General features: G+C 43.7%; 1 protein-coding gene across 3 annotated transcripts in view; it reads right to left on the bottom strand.

Annotated features, from left to right (window-relative positions):
• Window positions 1-319: 319 nt before the first annotated feature.
• LOC144145219 (two pore channel protein 1-like) overlaps window positions 320-20,629 on the bottom strand; it is a 24,015-nt gene continuing 3,705 nt past the window's right edge. For 2 of the 3 annotated variants that reach the window (XM_077676756.1, XM_077676755.1), the window contains exons 2-23: window positions 19,684-19,832; window positions 19,372-19,548; window positions 18,790-18,903; window positions 16,634-16,764; window positions 14,425-14,513; window positions 13,591-13,625; window positions 13,437-13,495; window positions 11,563-11,662; window positions 8,857-9,037; window positions 8,344-8,453; window positions 7,686-7,752; window positions 7,173-7,217; window positions 5,801-5,857; window positions 5,611-5,682; window positions 5,460-5,532; window positions 3,197-3,304; window positions 2,583-2,744; window positions 2,409-2,503; window positions 2,026-2,141; window positions 1,875-1,962; window positions 1,019-1,215; window positions 320-897 (exon numbers count right to left, since the gene is read on the bottom strand). In XM_077676756.1, coding sequence (XP_077532882.1) covers window positions 763-897; window positions 1,019-1,215; window positions 1,875-1,962; window positions 2,026-2,141; window positions 2,409-2,503; window positions 2,583-2,744; window positions 3,197-3,304; window positions 5,460-5,532; window positions 5,611-5,682; window positions 5,801-5,857; window positions 7,173-7,217; window positions 7,686-7,752; window positions 8,344-8,453; window positions 8,857-9,037; window positions 11,563-11,662; window positions 13,437-13,495; window positions 13,591-13,625; window positions 14,425-14,513; window positions 16,634-16,764; window positions 18,790-18,903; window positions 19,372-19,548; window positions 19,684-19,832 — 2,360 coding nt within the window. In that variant the 3' untranslated portion in view covers window positions 320-762. Of the gene's footprint in view, window positions 898-1,018; window positions 1,216-1,874; window positions 1,963-2,025; window positions 2,142-2,408; window positions 2,504-2,582; window positions 2,745-3,196; window positions 3,305-5,459; window positions 5,533-5,610; window positions 5,683-5,800; window positions 5,858-7,172; window positions 7,218-7,685; window positions 7,753-8,343; window positions 8,454-8,856; window positions 9,038-11,562; window positions 11,663-13,436; window positions 13,496-13,590; window positions 13,626-14,424; window positions 14,514-16,633; window positions 16,765-18,789; window positions 18,904-19,371; window positions 19,549-19,683; window positions 19,833-20,629 lie in introns of those variants that run through there. The other variant, XM_077676757.1, reaches the window with a different exon arrangement.

The raw sequence follows: 20,629 nt of genomic DNA, 5'->3' as shown, positions 1-20,629 counted from the left end.
GCCTGCTACACTATAGTTATTTACATTCTATACACTCGCAAAAAAATAAGGACTTTTAAAAATATTTTACTATATTTCTGCTACTACTCATGCAATCCTACTATGTATGTAAGTGTACTGTACAGTTTGTTTCAGTCATTGTACACAATAACATAATTATCAACAGTATTATACACTTTACAAGCATAGGCGTGTCTAGCTAACAATAATAATAAAAGCACAGTTCCATGGCCTCTAAGCTTCTGCACATCAATCACTAGGTTGAGCACAGCAGCCAGCTGAAACAAGTCGACATCTCGTACAATAGTGAAAGACAAACTTTTTGTGCTGCCAAAAAAGAACTCCAACAGCTGGAAAGTTGGTTGCTCCTGAACAAGGTGTATACAGTCTTGCGGTTAAAAGAGGAGCTCGGGAAATAATTGATTTAGCGTAATGTTACTGTTTGATTAACTCTTGTGACAGCACATAATGGCAATGTGTGAGACAGGGTCATAGCCGTAGATTATCGCGTTCATGGCTAAAAGTGGTTTACTCATACCAGAGGAAGAAAAGGGGGAGGTAAAACAGACCCAAAGTTGTTTTTTTTTTTTTTGGAGGGGGGGGGGGGGGGGGAGTTTTAACACAGAACACCCTAGCCTCTACTGCCACACCCTCCAACTCCAGCACCACGCACACACATCCTCTGGTTATAACCCTGGCATGCAACGTCAATAACAAACTACAAGTGTGCACATCGTTGCGTCACACTGAGGCTGTCTGTAGTCATAACGTGAACGTCCGTCGGTTGGCGTTGCTTCCCTCGCCACGGCTTCCTCCGTCCACTTCGGAGCTTTGCACATTGAGGACGAGCCACTCGTTGGAGCGCCTCTCCTCAAGCTCTGCATGGTCGAGCCATTCCTGTGGAAACAACACAAGGAAGCTCTTAAAAAGCATCAACTCGAGTGCTCGCTCCACAGTCCACACTGCAGATTCGCAGCAGCGCGCGAGGCGCCAAACATGAGTAGGACTGGCGCCATACCTTAGTTTCCTCAGCGTACATCTTGAGGCAGAAGGAGAACTTGGTCTTCCACCGCACTCCACGGAAAACCAGTTGCTGTGAGCTGCTATCCACGTCGTAGCTGAGTGGCTGTGGTCTCCTCGGAAGCTCCGGAGGCGCACTGCAGAACTCCAGTTCCGCCCTCGACATTGTTGTCTCCACCGTTACCAGGTTGTCCTCTGCAGGAGGTCGGAAATAAGTAGCAGAGTGTTCCTAGTTCTTCAAATGAAGGCCTGCGAACCCACTTGTAAAGTTTGTGGAGCACTCATTCTTTGGTGAGCCTAATGTGTGAACAAGGACGTTTCCATCTCTCCCTCACTCTCAGTTTTCATCAAACCCTGGCAGCGATGCAAGAAGATCCTGCCAGCAATTGCACATTCCCTGGCTTCTCAGCTCCAAATATTTTATCTTTTCTGGTAGTTTTTCCATGAGGTGTCAAGGACAACCTCTTCCGTGTGTGAGAAAATCGCATTGTCTGCATGTCACAATTACTTACCCGTATCCGTGGCTATAGGCTACACACAATCTTGAGCCTCCATTTTGGATTTGTAGCGATATGACTTGCACGCTGTTTCTTGCCTCGTTGTTAGGCTGATTTCGCTTCAGTAATGTTTTCTTACAGGGAGCATCACTTCTAGCGATCGGATGACTACGGCAGAACTTTCACCTGCTCGTGCTTATGTTGGCTGAATCTGTTAATCTCTACCCTCCTAAATTTTTTTTATTTCCTCATCACAAGGATATAGCAAACACCAAACTAAATGCAACGCAGTTTTAAGTCAACCAAACTAAATGTCTCTAGCTATATGTCGGGCGAAATTTCTGATCATCCACTCACCTTTGCCACCTTTGCCAATCTTCATTTTGTACTGTATCCTGAATATGAAGGCTTCCAGCACAAAGGCAACAACGATTTGTAGGACAAGCTGAACAGAGAGGAAAAGAAGAAAATGACCTTGTGCGCCCGCCGTCGTTGCCGGACAACTCACCATAGTGATGAGGTAGAAGGACATGAAAAAGAGACGGCTGAACTCGGACGTCACTGCAGCATAACCATCCATGATGATGAACCAGTTGTTGACGGCCATCAAGGCGAATAGTGTCACTGCAAGAAAACGAGCATCATTACGACCGAAGTCGGACACTACTACTATGTATATGCATACCCGTAACACACATGCAAGCGCATGTCCTTGAACTGATTTGGCTACAGTGCAAGATGTTCACTCTAGTTCGTGTCCTATTTAACAAAGAGTCATCAAAGCAACAGCAACACTTGGCAGATACAAAGCTTTTATCCAATGCATTGCAAGCAGATTGTTCTGCACCAGAACAGTCTTGCATGCAGACTTATCTCTTTCCCACGACGTACCGTAGCTGTTGGCAAGGTTGTGGAAGTTCATCAAGTAGAAGTAGCCAGGCCCTGTTGATGTGTTTGTTGCAAAGTAGACCTCGACAGTAGTGTTCCTGGCGGCAGGGTGAAAGTGGGTTAGGGTGAGTTATAAGCAGGCGTCCGCACGTGCAGCTGCCTACGTAAGACGCTTACTTGCAGCAGTCTTCCATGACGTACTGGGAGAAGACTTCGATCCCAATGATGGCGAAGAAGTAGTAGACAATCACAAGAACAAGGCCGACGCTGACAAACCGGGGCATCAGTATAAACACTGTGCCTAGGACGTCGTGGTAGCTCTTCTTCAGCTGGAACAACCTGGGCAATATCACGAAAAAAGTCCCCGTGATTATGAACACCGCGCTTGATGCCAACCTTTTTTATAAATGGGATTTTTCTCTGTTCAATCCCCAACTTTGAGAAATTTACAAACGTATTGGCAATATAATCGATCCTGCATTCCACAGAATGAGGAGCAAGCACAACAGCATCAAGCAGGTGTTGCACTGGGATGCTTGGTATGTTTAAATTCGGGATGGAAACATTTTTGATGCCTTTCTTGAAAAGCTCAAGTAATTCTTTTTTTTTTTTTAACTGAATTCAGTTAAGCTTCATGCTTCAAATTCTCACCCCTGGTTCTTGTTTTCTGTGCTGCCCCGCCTGTCTCGCAAAACAATACTTCCCGTGAGACATCAAAAGCTACGGGCACGGAGAGGGAGCTGCAAGAATTATTTTGCTGCATAGTCATTGTAGAATGGATAGATTCTCACTTGAGAAGGCGCAGTGACCGGAAGATGAGCATTCGCAACAAGTTGGCATCCAGGAAAGCTCCGATCGATCCAAAAACAACAGCAGCCATGATGATCACAAAGTCGAACCTTATGGGAACAAAAAAAAAGTTGTGCAGGGTGGTTTGGAAAAGCGTTTCCTGTTCCATGACATTTATTTTTCAGGCTTCAAAACAGCCTGTCACTTGCATCAAGCCCACTGTGTAAAAATAAGTGCATTTTTCGGCCACTAAAAGCTGCAGTAGAAACTTCTAAAGTGTGAAAATGTCATTTTCACTATAGTAGCATACACTCAATGAGATTTCTTGCCTTTTAGCAGTCACTAATAGGCCATAATGGCCAGTATGCTAATAGTGCCTATGTAAACTTGCAAAGAAATGTTGTGTGTAAGATGAATACTTCAAAATGCCTATTAACAGCACAATTTTATTTAATGACCACATGAAAATAAGAAAACAGCATCAAAACCAAATACAGTTGAACCTTGTGAATTCTAACTTGCTTAATTCAAACTGACGCTGCAGTCCTGGCAAAATTATATGTATTTAGATAGCTTTCGTTAATTCGAACTTTTAATTTGGACAAATCTTCTGGCCCTTTGAGTTCGAACGTGGTTTGACAGTATTAGAGAGGTGTTATCATGATACATGCATAAAATATGCGAGCAATAAGCAATCAACATTCAAGCTTTGCAATATCTGGTTAGATACCTAAATTGTAGAAATTTATCTTGCCCTGATAGCCTCTCCCCATCTTCCCACTTTAACTTGAAGGCAACATACAATTTTGCTCGAATAAAAAAAAACTACCTCGTGCGAATAGTGTGCTCATGCCAGTTTTAATGTAAACGTCAATCAAATAAGTTAAATATTAAGGAAAACAGAAGAAGAAGTTATGACTGCCAGCTACTTTTCCAGGCTTAATTAATTTGTGACAGAGTTCTAACGTGAGAAATCGGCTGATGCAGCCAAATTAACCGATTACTGACACCGTTATTTTGTGGTGATGAGGTGATGGAACAAACAGCTGCAGTGAAATGAAGGGAAGTTTACATAAACTGGAAGCGAACATCATGTGAGTTGCGGTGGTACTCTGCCTTCTCTTGAATGGCTCCTGCAATAGCATGATAGCTTTTAAAGTTGAAAAGATTACGAACAAATAATTCCTGACGTGTACTCATGACGCATTGAGGGTTCGGTGAGCTCAAGCTATTCAATTCTACCCACACATTGCCCGAAGCAAGAACGAAGCCTATGGCTTTGCCATTGCACAACATAGGGTTACTAATCGCTAAAACGCCCAGCTAAATCTTATTTAAGGGGGCACCTGGGTCTTTGGGACCGAAAAATTGCCCCAAAAAAGCAGTTTTTAGGTATCACTTTTCTCTTGATTTGCACAGTTTTTTCCTTAAAAAATTCCGTACGTGGAACAGTACCAGGTACCTACTTATAAAAGCCATGGAGGCCCGATTTCAGCAAATAAATATATATTTTCCCATAATTCCCCATTTTCTCGCCACGAGTGGTATGGCAGTGATACAAAATTCTCGAGAGATGCATCCCAGCATGTAGTGCAGCTAGGAAGGTCATTTCTTTCGCACTGTGAAGCTGAATGTTTAAACCATGCGATATGGGAAGCAGATTTTGCATTTTGTGTTTCAGTAGTTGTTTAATTAGCATTATTTTTAATTGGTTAGCCAGAGTAGTTCAAAATTAGAATTGATGTTAACGTGTATGTGATTGCAAAACAAAAAAACTGCTTCCCATATTTTCTTCTACACAGTTTCTGGTATCTATTCATGTCTTGCTGGTAATCTTTTGTTGAATAGCTTTTTTCCTATTCTCAAAAACATTTAAGAATTTTTTTAATTAACTCGGAAACTAGTTATCTCACATCAAAACTAATTAGATATTTAAAATCAGCTAAAAAAACTGAACAAGCCCATGAAGTTTCGTCAAAATTGGTTGGAAAACAAAAAAAAACAGTTTCTAAGACCAGTAATAATTAAGAGGTTTGATCAGCGATTTCACACTTCCGGTTTCTCCACGACGGTGCAGAGTTGATGTATTGAGTGTCCCTTTTTGGCTACTCCCACCAAGTGCATCTTAAAAGCCCCATGAACACAACATGCAACGTTACTTTATTCGAAAGATAGGGCGGCTCATACTAACCACACAACCCTACAGCCTCCAGCACAGAGCGAGCTACTTGTTCATGCCTAGATATGAAGCAGCATTCCACTCACTTGTTCCAGCCATTGTGGAAGTAGTCGGCCATGCCAAATGCTGCTATCTTGAAGAGCATCTCGGTGAGATAGACTGCGAAAGGAGCATCAATGGTTTCACACACTGATTCCGTCCTGTCAACGCAAATGTGTCGAGCACAGGGCAACTCACATATCAGCAGTCCAACAAGAACCCACGCGGAAAATCCAGTTTTCCCGTCTCCTAAAAAGGATGATGGCCCATCTGTGTATTCAATGCAAAAGAGGCGATTTGTACCAAAGTTTATAGACCTTTTCGTTTTCCAGCAGAGGTGCAGCGATCATCGAACCAAGAACAGATTGAAGAGGTTATATGGCCTTACGTGTGAACTGCGTAATTTCCACTATGTGCCAGAGAAAGCTCGCAGCAATGACGAGATCTGAAAATAAAGGCAGAGGAAGAGTTATATGCTGCAACCATTTCAGGGACACACCGTTTATGGCAAAAGTGCCCAGCTGTTCTCAATGTAAAGCAACACTGCCAATAAAATAGTAGGCGTATCATAGTCTGAGCAGCAAATTTCCTTAAATCAAGAAATGCCAAAGCAAGCAGTTGTCTTTCAACATACAAAAGCATTAAAGCCACAAGGTCAGCTTCAGAAGCAGTTATGATGAAGTCATGATGATGTCAATTGCGAAGAGAGCCACAGTGCCGGTTAGTTTTGTGATTCGTTACAAACCACTGCGCAAAGGGACACGCACAAAGGACACACAACCACCACTGGCCTTGAGCTGATCTGCACTGCTTCAGCACTACTAAGTACAATGCACTGTGTAAGAAAAAAAAACTGCCCAGGCTTGCACTAAGTCGCGCAAGACTTTAACTATAGCGAAGCTGCAGGATTCCTTTCTGGGCGAGCACTGAAGGACACCACCATGAATCAGTAGAAGTTTGAAATTGTTTATTTGCATGTTCGGTCGTTGCTTTCCACTGTGCAAGTAGTGGTTACCGTCATATGCATCGATATCATCGTATTCCTCTGGGTAAGCATTCATGCGCGGCATTCCTGGAGTCGTGTCGAGGTTCTGCGGAGCAGGTGTTGCGCCAGCTATGGCACTGTTGATTGCTAGGCAATGCGAGGCAACCCCTCAATTTGTTTTGCGCCCCCCCTCCCCAAACCCACTGCGCGAGTCGAGGACACTCAACGGTCGCCCTGAGGCACGCACTCACGAGTGCTCGGCATTTTTTGGTAGTTTTTACACGTTACGCGCCACACATTATGGCCACCTACAACAGCTCTGCTGTTAATGAAAAATTCACCCAGCAAGTGAATAGTGTAAAATGATACATGGAAAGCACATCACAAAGGTTTCGAGTAAAATTTTATTATCTATATTCACTTGCCCTGTTATGCTTTCCCCTCACAGCCTACGTCTGAATAGTATCCAAGCTCGTAAAACTGCGCAGGAAGTCAGCGTCCACATGTTGTTTCCTAAAAGTCTAGCTGGATGCCCCCTTTTGCACTGTGGTTTGTAGTCAGTATAGGCTCAGGAGTATACATGTAGGCTATATGGGACAAAAGTGTCAGATGCACTCACGAGGGGAGGTAGAGTGGAAGTACAGAAAAGCTTTCGAGGGAGCACAGAGGAACAGGAAGAGAAGGCAGAAGAGCAGATCCCTGTCCAGGTGAAAGCAGAAAGGTTAGGGCACCGGTAAGCAGACTGTTGCACAGCTACGACAACAAATGCGCTTACATATGACGACATTGCTCCATTTCCAAGTGATCACCTTGTAGGCACCTTCAGTCAAATGGGGAAAAAAAAAAACGACCATCAGTTGAGTGGTTTCAAAATGTCGCATATTTTTGTCAAGACAAAATGGAAAATATGTCCTGTTTGTAAGAAATTCACTGAGCTTATCAGAAATTCCCAGTGCCCTGTTGAAGTTTCCTTCCACTGCAGCCATAGGAAATAGTTCCCAATTTGTTTCACTGACCACAAATTTCACCCGAGACAATTTAACTTGGCAAACATGCACGGTGCACAACCTGTGAAAAAGCGCGCTTTGATTTGGTTGAATAATATTGCAATGCACAAGGTTTGAAATTTATTTTTGATAAATTCAGCTAAACATTTCACCAGTGTGTTCTGTTGGATGTTTCAGTTCAGCGTACAGACATTTTTGTCGCAAACTCCTGCTGCACATAAAGTTTTAGACAAATGCACAGCATCGTGGAGCACACAAGAATGAAAGTCCTGCTTCCATACCTTCAAAAAGCTTCCTCTCAAAGGGTCTCTTCAATTCACTGAACCACGGGTAGTCTGACCATTTTCGCTAAAAAAAAGAAAAAAAGCAGTTACAAAACCCAGCAGTGGTCAATAACGACGGAAACAGGAAAGCCACTGTGCGATGGACATTGTGGTTCAGTAATCGGTGAGCCAATACAAAACACTGAGTTCACTTAGCTTCAGCCGAGGTTTCAAGATACTAATGTAATGCAACAGTCCTCAATGTAGGGATGTTTTGGGGAGCTGGTAATGATGAACTTGTGCCACTATTTTTATGCACAGCTTTGGTGCAGTTGGCTTTCTGCATGACAGAATTGCCATGTGGAAAAGCCACCCTGACAGCCTTTGTTGGACCTTCTAGGGTGCACATGCTTTGCGCATTTTCACATTCTTCTGAAGGTGCAACGTAAATTTTGGAGTCACTGGGCAGTGGGGGATATGTGAATCCTCACCTGGAAACTAACTGTGCTCAGACTACTCACGAGCAAAATGTGGTATAATCGAAGTAATATGTAGTAACCTTTAACTGCGAATGATTCAGGCCACTGCCCAAATGCAGTAGAAAGTGAGTGAAAGGTGGTTGGTTTGGAGATCCGTGGTTTTTTTAGCGCCTAAGAAGGAGGTGGTGTTTACTTGCCTCCCAGGTCAGCTTGCTCGCCTCGTACACCTGCAGGAATTCTTCCTGACTGAGAAATCCGTTCTTGGCCGTGTCCATGCTCTTGAACATCAGGTACACATCCCTGTGCTCTGTGAAATGGTCAACAAGCAGAGTGGGAGGCAATTGATTGTTTCACAGGGATATAATAAACGTGCAATCCTCAGCTTAACAAGAATGCTCTCTGTCACAGCCGCATGAGTTGAGACAAATATCTCTACAATGCGCGTGACCAGGACCAGTAGCCATGAGGGGAGTTTCCTGTGTTCCACAGCACACCAACAGTGTCACAAAGCTAAGCTGTCGACATCAGCATGTCGGTAAAAAGAGTGAACCAGAGCTGCACAAACTACGGCATTCCCTTGTCGAGATGGGTTACACATCAAGGTGCCGCGGCCACAAATCATTTCTATGGTGAGAGCAGCCTGACGCCATTTAAATGCTTCGAATTAGGAAGGGGCAAGTGACGGGCAGGCAGAAAGGGGCTGTGCTCACTGGCACGTGGCTTGTAGTACTTCATGAGGCCCTCAAAGTGGCTGAAGTAGAGGCACGAAGGGGAGGTGCGGTTGACCAGCAGGCGAAAGGCCTGGTGGCACGCTTTCCTGCGGTGCAGCAGCAGCTTGCGAAACTTGTCTTTCTCCAGCGACGAGAAGCGCTCGTACACCACTGCCAGCACCTGCATTGTGAATGGGCAGGGGTAGACTTGTACCACGCATCGACACGGAAGGCTATAGCTTCCCTTTCATCCCGTGTATACACTCCCACCATTCTCTCTCTACTTGTCCACAACAAATTCATGAACTAAAATTCATTATTTTTTTAAACGCAAATAACCTTAATATCAGCACCGTGTGGATACGAAGAACTGTAAATTGAGGGACAATCAGACAAATTTATTATTGGACTAACAGGCAGAAACAGTTGATGCACAGTGTAAATGCATGATGTAGATGCACAATATTGATAATGAATACTGCTGGATAACAATGTCGCTAATGACTACACATTGATTCACAGTGTGCAAAAAGCATTTCTGGTGTAAAAGAAAAAAAAGTTTTAGAGGCCCTCTGACTTCCGTAATTTCTGAAAGCAAACCATTAAAATTTAATGCCACGCCAAACATGGTGCTGGAAAACTGTTAACATAAAGCATAAACAGCACGCGATATGTGAGTGCAAATATGCGAGCTATTTTTCTTTTTATACTTATACATAACTTTCCCATTTGACCTGATCCAGGTATTAAAAATATAATGTTAAATTTCATTACACTGCTGGTTAATTTATTAATTAACCAGTTGGGCAATAAGCAAAACGGTCTTTTTAGGAGCAATGCCACAAGTTTTAATTAGAGATGGAAGCAGGTTTTGTTTAAAATTACAGAGTTTAGAATGCCCAAAAAATCATATTTGCCGCTGAAAAGCTACCACGTGAAAACAAATTCGCCAAGGGTCACACTCTAAGCACTGCACTTATTTATTTACACTGCCCAAAATGTGTTTCAGGTGAACAAAAAAAAAAGTGACTGAAAGGCTGGAAGACGAACTGCAGCTGCATGGGCGATGTGCATAATGGCAATAGCACGTTTGCAACACTCATTCTAAAGCATGAACAGGCATTCATATTTGACATTATTTCCCAAGAGCGCAAATAGTATTTGCTTTTGAAAATGCTTCTACAACCTTGTAGGTAAACACTTTCTTACTGGCACTACCACAAAAATTACGATTGTTGCACGTGACTATTGTAAACAAATAGTTTGCTTCAGTGCATAAAAACTCGACTTTTTCAATTAAAACACATCGCAATGTGCACTATTATAAGTACTATTCCCATTTTTATATTGCTAACTAACAGAATGAGTCAGAAACAGCTTTGAGGCAGCTACCATGCATACGTCAGAAGGACCATTGTCTCACGCAGCTGCCACTGAGTTTACGAGCATCATCTCAACGTTCCACGTGGGCAACCACATAAAACTGCTGAAGCTGTCTAAAAAGGCTGTGCGCTCTTTGTACAAAGGAGAATTTAGCTGGCATTGCTGAGCAAGATATTGCGCTGACTTTTATTCGGAAGCACAAGTGCAACGTGCACAGAAAAGATTACTCTTACCAAAGCAGACAGTTAATAATTTTTACCTTCTTAATTAAGCAATTATAGGAAAACTCAGTGAGGAAATACCTGTATCCATCTGTAATGCCTGAAGTGTCACGCTTTTTCCACATATGAATGTATTATTATTAAGAAACGGTAGGGCCTTTATAGTACTTCGATATCAGACTCCCTATATTGCCCCTGAAACAATGCCTCTCTAGCAATGCCCTTGTAAACAGCAGTGAAGCCGACTTCAAAGGGGTGCTGTGTATGGTGTTTTACAGGGATACATGGAGTCTTATGGAGGGGTTTTTATGAAAGGCACTTCGGCCATCATGCTTTGATAAGAGAACGTGTTGCTGGGCGTGTTGGTTGAGGTCTACAAACATACTGAGTGGCGCAAATACACAACACACAGGAAAGAAGACACGGACAGGAATATTTGCGCCACTCAGTATGTTTGTATGCTTGATAAATTGATATCATACCTATACTTTTCACAGCAACGCATTTTTGTATAGTAGTGAAGGTGACTCTAAAGGGGCTCAGTGTACAGCGCCTCATAGGGATACATGGGGTCTGATGGAGGTATTTTTATAAGGCCCTGGGGCCTTCACATTTTTCTATGACGTTTTATACAGCCACTAAAAAAATGCCTTTCCAGCAATGCATCTCAGTATAGTAGTGCAACTTACTGTAAAGAGGCTCATTATTAGAACTCTGCAGGGATACACAGTTTTTCATGAAGGTACTTGATAAAAGGCCATAGGGCGTTCACATTTCGGTATCAAGCTGCTTATATGGCGCTCAAGAAAAATGTATTCCCAGCAATGCATTTATCTGTAGTAGTGAAGCCAATTTTACGAAGGCTCAGTGTATAGCAGAGCAGCTTAAGCATTCATTTGCCAATTCCTACTTTGAGGTCCCGGCAAATTTTTCTCCCGTCTTCCTTCAGAAAGCTTTATACCGAGCTTTCAACCATCGGCTCAAAAGCTAGCCATACACGACTCGTGGAAGGTTGCACGAGTGCACCACAACGCTTGAAGCGTAACAGAGACAGAAACTGCGTGTGTGTGCTTGAGGCATCGCCCCCCACAGCTTCGCTCACCAAATTCATGAGGAAGTAGAGGTGAACCAGCAGAAACACGACGAAGAACAGGGAGGCCCATCTCGAGTTGGCGTAATACGGTATCATCACGTCGGGGAAGCTGGCAGGAGAACAGGAGGGATTAACGCAAAGCGCACACCAGATTATAATGAAACCATGTTCATATTGCTAATTTGACATTGACATTGCTTTTGCTTTAATAGTGTGCAAGCTTTCACCTACAGCACCGATGCTATGGGTATGTTGACCAACAAATGGCTTTAAGTCCAGCAAAATCAGCATTCTATCGCGCAAAATATCATTCAATACTAATGAAGAAGGCTAATAAAGTTGCCACATCTATATAATTATTATGATTACCCATGTCCGACAATGTGGGAAAAAAGGTTTTACACATAATGGGGGCAAAAAGAAGAAGAGGAAAGCTGTGAATGGACTAATGCATGGCACATAATTCCAATGCTTTCAGGCTTTTCTTGTTTGTTTTGCACAAATTAAACTACGTAATCTAGTTAAGCATTGTGTTATAATGTTTTTTTGTCAGAAGTAGCAATGACATTGAAAAAGATATCTGTCTGCCAATCTTATCATGTCAAAATCTCACATAAAAAAAGAGCTGTCTGTGTAATGCAAGGCTTGATCATTTTATCCAACAAGTTCATTTATATTATAACAGCAGCATTTTTGAGCAAATACTGTGAGGTGCCAGGCACACCAAAGTGCTGTTTAGCTTCCGAAATTTCAGGCTACTTATTTCTCTCAACAGCAACTGACTACCAAATAGTTTTTTTGCTTGTGAAAAAACTGGCTGAAATTATTTTAGTAGATGTCAGAAGTAAATAATATGAGACATTTTGTGCAAGACTTCAGGTTGTTACCCATTAATTATGAATTTTAACTGAAGAATTCTTTCGAACAAATACATGCACACTGACTATTTATGCGTAACGTATGCAATGCGATCTCATCATTCTTTCACGTGTAAGAATGGGCGGTATGTGGTATCTTGGTGCTCTAAGAGACCAGCACTCTCCATATCTTATCTTCGCAAGCAGAAAGCAAATGTTCTGCGACCCTCAAGAACAATGAGTGGAGATAACTGACTGCCGGGCTTGCGCAACACAGTGCCAGCTTCCTGTTGTGGCCACTCCTTATACTGTGTCAACAGCGCTAACAATACAGTGGACAGGAAACCACGACGAAATGCTTTAGCATCAATTGTATGTCTCTGCTTTAGTTACAGCGCAAGACTAATTCATCCATCAAAAGCTAGTTGTTCAATAGTGCTATGACACCTGGTTTACAGATGGGCGAGACCAACTCGAGCATGTCACACAGTAGGCCTGTCTGCATGGCAAATTATTTCAACTTGCGCAAAAAAATAATTTAAATTTATACAACTATGCAATATAACTACATAACTATGCTTAACTAAAATATTGTAGTTTTGCAAACAATTATATTAGTAAAATTTATTAATTCGCACGGAATTCTCAAATTGAGAGAGATGATATTTACCGCCTTTTACACTACATCCCCTCTCAAGTTGCGGAAAAGCTTCGCCATGCCACTGGCTATGCCCAACACGTTCAACATTTGAACAGGTTTTTCAGCTGACAAGATGGGCTGCAACAGGGCTGGCTATAAGTACTGAAATAATTTAACCCACTTGAAACTGAAACTCCGTACACACAACCATTTTTGTATTTCACTCCCATCGCAAAAACCACAGGGATTGAAGCAAAAAACCAATGTAAGTGCAGCAACATGTACAGTCACTCTGTCATTACAGTGCATATGTCTATGGAAGTGCACGCCTCTTGCATATTGAAAAGCTGGTCGTTCAGTATGGGGTAAAAAGTGTGAAGACTCACTTGGACGTTGTCAAGAGAACAAAGAGATTCACGAGGCTGTTGTAGAAGGTTCTAAAGTACTGGAAGAGAGACAGGGAATGCCTGCTTATTCACAAAAAGCAGCTATAGGCATAAATGTGTACAAGGCAAGTTGCGTTTGCACGTGTATACTCACAGGCTCGTTGTCAACAAATGAGAAAATGTGGTAACCTGGAAGAAAGGGGGAACACACAACATGTAAAACACAACCTTCAAACACCACGTACACTCAACGAGGAAAGCCAGAGTACATAGTTGCAGCTTCCGAAGCAACATCAAATTCTGTTCACATCAACATTCACTTATCATTCCGAGCTGTTCATGAAACTCTCTCAATCATGCAGATTACTTGACAGATCAAACTGCAAACAAAAAGAAAATATTTTTTTATTGTTTGTGGGATGGGAATTGCTGAACTAAAGTGATTTATAAGCGTGTGAGGTCATATTTCTTTTTCTTTGTTCATCATTAGTATATGTATGAATAGTGTCTGCCTTTCATGCTAAATTTAGCATTGCTGACATTGGAACAGTCACTCAAATTGTTATGCAGTCAGACAAGTCATTACGAAATTAAGCACTATACACATTAGCCTTGGAGTAAGAATTCTGAATCATTTTGTGCAGGTTAGAAAACAGAGCTAATCTAAAAGGCACAAAATTTTTTTCTCCTTGTCATGAACAAAAATGCAATTTTCTAATAAGGTCAAAGCTCCATATTGAAACAATTTAGTCCGGTACACAAAAACCACAGATCTTCTAAATAGTAAATTTCGAGGCTAACAATATTAACCAGGCTGCTATAAGGAAGCTTTAGCGTGGGTGCAGTGGTGCACTAGTATAATATAACACAAAAGTCATGCAATAAAGCTTTTTTTCCTCAGGGAAACTTAAGCACTCCATGTCGTGCATTGATTGCAAGCCACGAAAACACACCCACACTGTGTGCACATGGTACATATGGTACTCACCCAATATTGCGAACAGTGTCATAAAGAAGAACAAGATGACCAACATATCAAATACAGGTGGCAGAGACTGCAAAATTTGTCGAGTCAGCCTGCACAAGACAACGCAAAGAATAGTGTTACTCAAGGGATATTACCATCGGACTTTCGGCAACATGTGAGCAGTTTGCATTGAACAGGAATCGGCAATGTATCAATGGCTTCTGCATTCAGAACAGGCTTTCGCTCAACACGTGACATTTCTCATCATTCTGACTAAAACTGTTAAAGAAACCCTGCAGCACTTACCATCGACTACTTGGGATGTATTTTGGCGCAAAGTCTATTGTCCTAGCAATCTCCTCCAGCAAAAATTATGAAAATCCGTTCACTATTACCGAAACTATGTGCGATGAGAAATCGCGCATAATTGTTCACTCTCAACTCAACTGCTGACAATGCGACGAAAGCTGTGCACTCTCTCTCGGAGAGGGGGCAGCTCGCGGCGTTCACTTCGGCGGCCTTCGATATGTCGCAGGCCGGGGAGTTTTCTCCTTTTCTCCGCAACGTGGAGGGACCTATTTCCGGTCTAGTGCCACAAAAAAGCAGGCATGGCTGCCTGCTCGCAAGCAAGCGCTCAGGCTGGTAGGGCGTTTTTGAAGCAATAAACGTTTGTTGTCGAGTGGTCTCATTGAGAGGGGAGTATTGAGTTTGTCACTCAAACTCCGCGTGCACTCAAAACAAAAGAAACGTCAAAACTGAGCGTACAGGTTCAGGCATAGCAGATGTTGGTACACAGCGCCGACAATGGCTATCGTCGCAGGAAATGCGAGAAATAAGCCGCGAAGTTGACCAGCGACAGCCAATAGGACAGCCATGGCCGCAATGACGTCGTTTAGGCCATGCCAGGGATGCATAATGAGGAAAACTGAAGACAGTGAAGTTGGTTTTTCCGTGTCTTTCGCAGTGATTTGGCCGCTCACCGCTTCATGTGCACGTTTAATATTTGGCTCAGGTATTCCTGGCAGTGTAATCTAAACGTCGCGCAGGTTTAGTTGTGCTGCACAAAGAGTGTTGCAGGGCCCCTTTAATGCAAAGGGCCAATGTATCTGGGGCACAGTGACAACTGAATTCAGAATGCAGCACTAGCGAATTCTAAACGCCCATGACATAGACAAAACAAAATTTCCGTGTTGAAGGTGCACACACATTTATTCCTGGTTAACTAATGTGACCATTTGAAGTTATGACCCATGTGCGCGTATGTCAACTCACTGCAAGATGCAAGCCATTAGTGATTTGAGCTACGCACACCAAGCAAACATGCCGCATAAACGTGCCACACACACACTAGAAGCGCATATTTGAAAGAGCGCAATGTGTATAATTTATTATGATAGCGATGCCAATGCTTAGAAGATTGGACAAAAACTGCTACAAATTAAAATGCTGCGACTCTGCATGTATGTTCACCATCGTTAGACACACCATATTTGGTATAGCCACTGCAAAGTTTTCAAAACAGGGAACAGCTAGGTGGGCATGTTTTAGATGCGACGCATCTTTTTAACTCGCCTTGTCCCTCCAGCGTCTTCCGTCGTCCGTAGTCCGCATCCCTCCCCCATTCTCCTCGCCGCGCCAGCTGCGCACTAACGCCGCTCTCACCGCAGCGCCATCTGCGTGTTAGCGCTCGCTCCCTTCGCCAAGCCAGCTATGCGTCAGCGCGCCCTAGCGCTCGGTTAAACATCTAACACACGCGCATGCGCTGCTCTCTCTCATTCCCCTCACCGTTAACGCGCGGTACATAAAAACGCGGTAACTGCGCCGCTCCGCTCAGTCGTTCCGCCGCTCCAATGACCACCGATGATTTGAATGGAGACTGACAGGCCTGCTATCGCGATGGTCGGTGCAACCGTATGTAATATAATGGAAACAACAACAAATTGACACGCTAAATGGAAACAACATAACAGAAACCCCACGATGCGTCGCATCTACCCATGGTCGCGGGAAGATGGTGTAAATTTTTAATTAACTTGTGTTAAAAATATGCGCAAACTTATGAGCAATTTTTAAATTGAAGGGCACAAGCATACGAGCGCAGCAATCACCCCGTGCACATTTTTCTACTCCCCCTCCGTCCCACCGAGCTGCTTATTTTTAAGCTCCCCAAGCTTTGCGCTGTTGCCTGGCGTGCATAGACGTAGCAGGCCGAGTGAAGCAAGCAACCCACCTGCGGACGCCCCCCAGGTAGTGGTTGTCAATGAGGAAGATGGGCCGCAGGGCCCGCAGGATGCGGAAGTGGGTCGCCTGCCTGGCAGCCACCACCATGGCCTCGAGCAGCATCAGCAGCAGGATCGACAGCTGCCCATGCGCACGCAACAAGAAGGGAAGGATTAGGCGCACCCGCATTCCGAGTTTGTAGCCTGAACTGTACAAAAATTTTGGATGGCATGATATTGTGCAGGCATTGTTTCAAAACAGCGTTTGAGAATCAACTGCCAGACTGACTTTTCATTCAAGTAACTCAAAAAAAGGAAATGATGGCATACTTTTCTTAATGGCACGGTGGTACAGGAGTGAAGGTTGAACCATCAAACACTGAACAGTCTTCTTTTTCGAGCAGAGGAGTGCGAATATTCAAAATTTCGAGCACCTATCGAAAGTGTTCTGCTTAGTTCGACTGATAGCATGTTTTTACTGTCCGGAATGAATGAACGAATAAAATCTTTATTCAGCAACAGGTGCTGGCTGTTAGGGCACCCGCCCGGTGGAGGGGATCCTCATTCCGGGATCCCCTGGCTGGGGCTGGCCGTACGGGCCCTGTTCACCAGGTCAAGCTGGCTCGCAGAGCCCTGGCTGGCGAACCACGCCATCCACTGTTGAAGGGAGGGATGGGAGATGGGTTGTACAACCAGCGTTTTCCGGCACTCCCATACCTGATGGTATAGGATACCAAGTGCTGGGCAGTAATTGCAGACGGCTTCATATTCGGTCGGATATATGGCATGGAGGAAGGTGCGATGGGGATAGGCGTTGGTTTGAAGTCTTCTGAAGGTGGTAGCTTCATCTCTTGTGAGTTGCGGGCATGGATAGTGGGCCAAGATGTCCGTGTAGGGGAAAAGAGGCTGTTGATTAGATGCCAGGAGTGATAACCCCCCGCGAGAGAAACAGCCCGGTGTGTATAAGCGCGAGCAGCAGCGTGAGCCGCCCCTTTCCCCTTAAGGGATTTGTGACCAGGAACCCACGCTATGTGGATCTTGAGAGTGTTTAGGCTTGTTTGGATAATATGGAGTGCCACTTTGGAAATGTGTCCTCGTTGACAGTTTCTGTAAGTAGTCTGTGATTATGGTGATTGCGTCGTGGGCAGTAGTTATTGGATGGGCTATTGCGGCTTCTTCGGCAGTATTCATAGATGTCGTCTTGATCGTGCTGGACATATTTCCTGCCCCTGTCCATTCACTGCACAGTCTACATGGGTGGGATGGTGCAGATAAGGAGATGCATCCACATTGAACGTATTGCGGTCACTGTTATATTTTGTGGGCATGGCTCGTGCTCAGGCAATTCTTCGGGCCTTGTTATAAGTCGGGTGCATATTTCGTGGTATTGTAGCCACACGTATCCACTGGCGTATCTTCAAAGGTTTATATCTTTAACCAGTGGTATATTATAACCCAATCTTCAGAGAGTCGCGCGCACCGTAGATGTTATGTTCATGCGCTCTATTTGGGAAACGTTGTGCACTTCCTGCTGTTCTTCCCAACTGTTATGCCCAAAGCATTTGATTGTTTTTTAACCCCCAAACATTTGGAAATTTTGTAAAGTTGGCTCTGCCGCAAACCTCACCCATTTCATTTTTCAAACTTCACCACTGGACAGACGTCTTTTGGTTGGCTTTCTTGCACAATGCCTCAGCTGCAATAAAACATCCAATGCACATAAACCTTGCACAAAACAATTTGCTAATCATGGGAATTTAGTCCCCTCATAGCCTGCAGGTGTAGCTTGAATGCATTAAACCCCTAAATATTTTAAATTCCTTCATGAAAATTTTTGCCCAGATTATCTTTATTTATTTTTACTCAATCAGCAGTGAAAAATTTGATATTCACGCACCCCTCGATTTTGAAGCTTCAAAAGTATATTCAAATTTTCAAAGACGACATATTACCGTCTACAAACAAATGACAGCCTCAAACAGACACAATATGCAGGTGGAAGCTCACAATTTCAAGTCTAAGCTATTGCAAACAGCTCATCAAAGTTACTTGCAATTCATAAAGGCAGATAAAAGTACCGAGGCTTTCCCTTTATAGGCCGGGCTACCAATGAATGCTGTGCCGTGCACATCGAACCTGCCAAGTTTGACACACACACGACACTCACCTTGAAAACTGTTCGCTTGTGGGTGAAGAATGGCTTGAGCCCCATCCACCGGAGCTTCATGCAGAGTTCGACTGCAACAACTGACAGGGCCAAGATTTCCACAGAGACATGCAGCTGTGACAAAAGAAAAGGAAAGCCAAACGTAACTGTAGGAATTGCACTGCATTCAACCAAACATCGAACAGCACTGCAGATACCGTAGAATGGCTGTAATCTGTGCTAGTTGGAACATTTCTGGCAGAAAGCAGCTCAAACTTTGAGTCAAAACGGAAGACAAGAAAAAACAGGACATCCCATTGACTAACAACAGAATTGTTATGAAAAATTAGAGCTGCAGATATAATATAGCGTGTGCGGCGCATACATGGAGGGCTTGGGATTACCACTCAATCCACCTAAAGTTGCCAAACTCGGCAAGAAATGACTTGTGAGAAAAAATGCAAGAGTGTAGGCTGGCTGAGAATCAGAACGACATACTGTAACCACTAGTGCTATCAAGGTAAAAGTGCAGAGGGGAATAAGGGCTGTTGATTAGAGAGAGCACTTGAAGACTTTAGGGAGAGCGCTCCAATATTCACTGACAGCCACGGGTACGCCGAGACCAGGCACGGCAGGCGGTTCCATGAGGGCCAGGGCCATGAGCACAGTGGCTGAGAGAAGGTCGAGGCAGTAGAAGAGCACATTGTGCACCACCAGGTACGCTGGCAGGGCCTCCCGGCTGCATGGGTGGAAGTCCAGCTTGTCATTGTTCTCGCCCTCCTGCGTGACAAGACCAACTGTTGCACCAAAAATTGTTCAACGCTTTCAAGACCGGTTAGAATGAATTAGTCCTGTCTCTGTCATGGTGTTTTGTTCCAAAGCACGCATATAACTGTGCAACATGTTCCGCCATACCTCGAGGAATATGGCCGCTTCGTGGTAGTTTGACTGCCAGCACTTGGCCAGTCGTTCACTTTGTACTTCACCACTTGGGAAACTCAGCTCAGTCAGTTGCGGCCAGCCTGGTTCCAGCGAGTTTGTGAGGTCGAAGGGAACATCGGAATCTGGAAGAGCGTAAGCGACCACCACAGGAGTGGGAACAGCTGTCACTGACAACATACTATTTACGTCGCATGTGAAACAACGGTGTAAATACTACAAGTGCTCAGTTTTGTACAGACAAAAAAAGAATCATTTAGCAGACAGAAAATGTTTATCCTGTCATAAATAGATTAGCATGCCTAGCTTCCAGTACATTGCAGCTGTAGGGTAATGAAGTCATCCAAATTATTTTTAACCTTGTTAAACGCAATTCTGTAAAACAGGCTAGCGTTATTACAGTAGCATCAGAAACTTAATTTGCAGGCATGAGTGCCATCCCATGAGCACAAGTATAGAAATTTTGATAGTGCCATAAAGTGCAATGGGAAGAGTTGTAAAGAATGTGTCATCTCAATGCCATGGTTTGCATAAAAGTATAGGCATATAACAACCTTGTAAGCAGCGCAGATATGCGATAACTGTGGTCCCGTTGAAAGAATGTAGTCAAGGCTTGAAGGTTCACAGAAAATGAGATCATCCTAACGTCAAGCCCCTGCATGTATTGCACATATACGAGTTCCTTCCTTTCATAACACTTCAGGACATTGCACCTGCATTTGGAATTTGTTCATACCGCCATGTGGTGTATACCATTACTTGACAGTTATTACAACGCTTGAATAAGTGCAAGATGAAAATCCCAGGGGAATTGCATGCACCATAAAGAAGCACACACATTGCATGCTTTTTGGGTAAGCGAGTGTGGTAGTTTGGCTTTTGTGGCCATTTTAAAAAAACACCACAGTTCAACCCTAAACTC

This window comes from Haemaphysalis longicornis, unplaced genomic scaffold (genome assembly GCF_048455015.1).
Source record: "Haemaphysalis longicornis isolate Haplotype H1 unplaced genomic scaffold, Haemaphysalis longicornis Haplotype H1 scaffold_7, whole genome shotgun sequence".
NCBI lineage: Eukaryota > Metazoa > Arthropoda > Arachnida > Ixodida > Ixodidae > Haemaphysalis > Haemaphysalis longicornis.
Note: the sequence above shows the minus strand (reverse complement) of the source record. Positions and strands in the feature narration are given on the sequence as shown.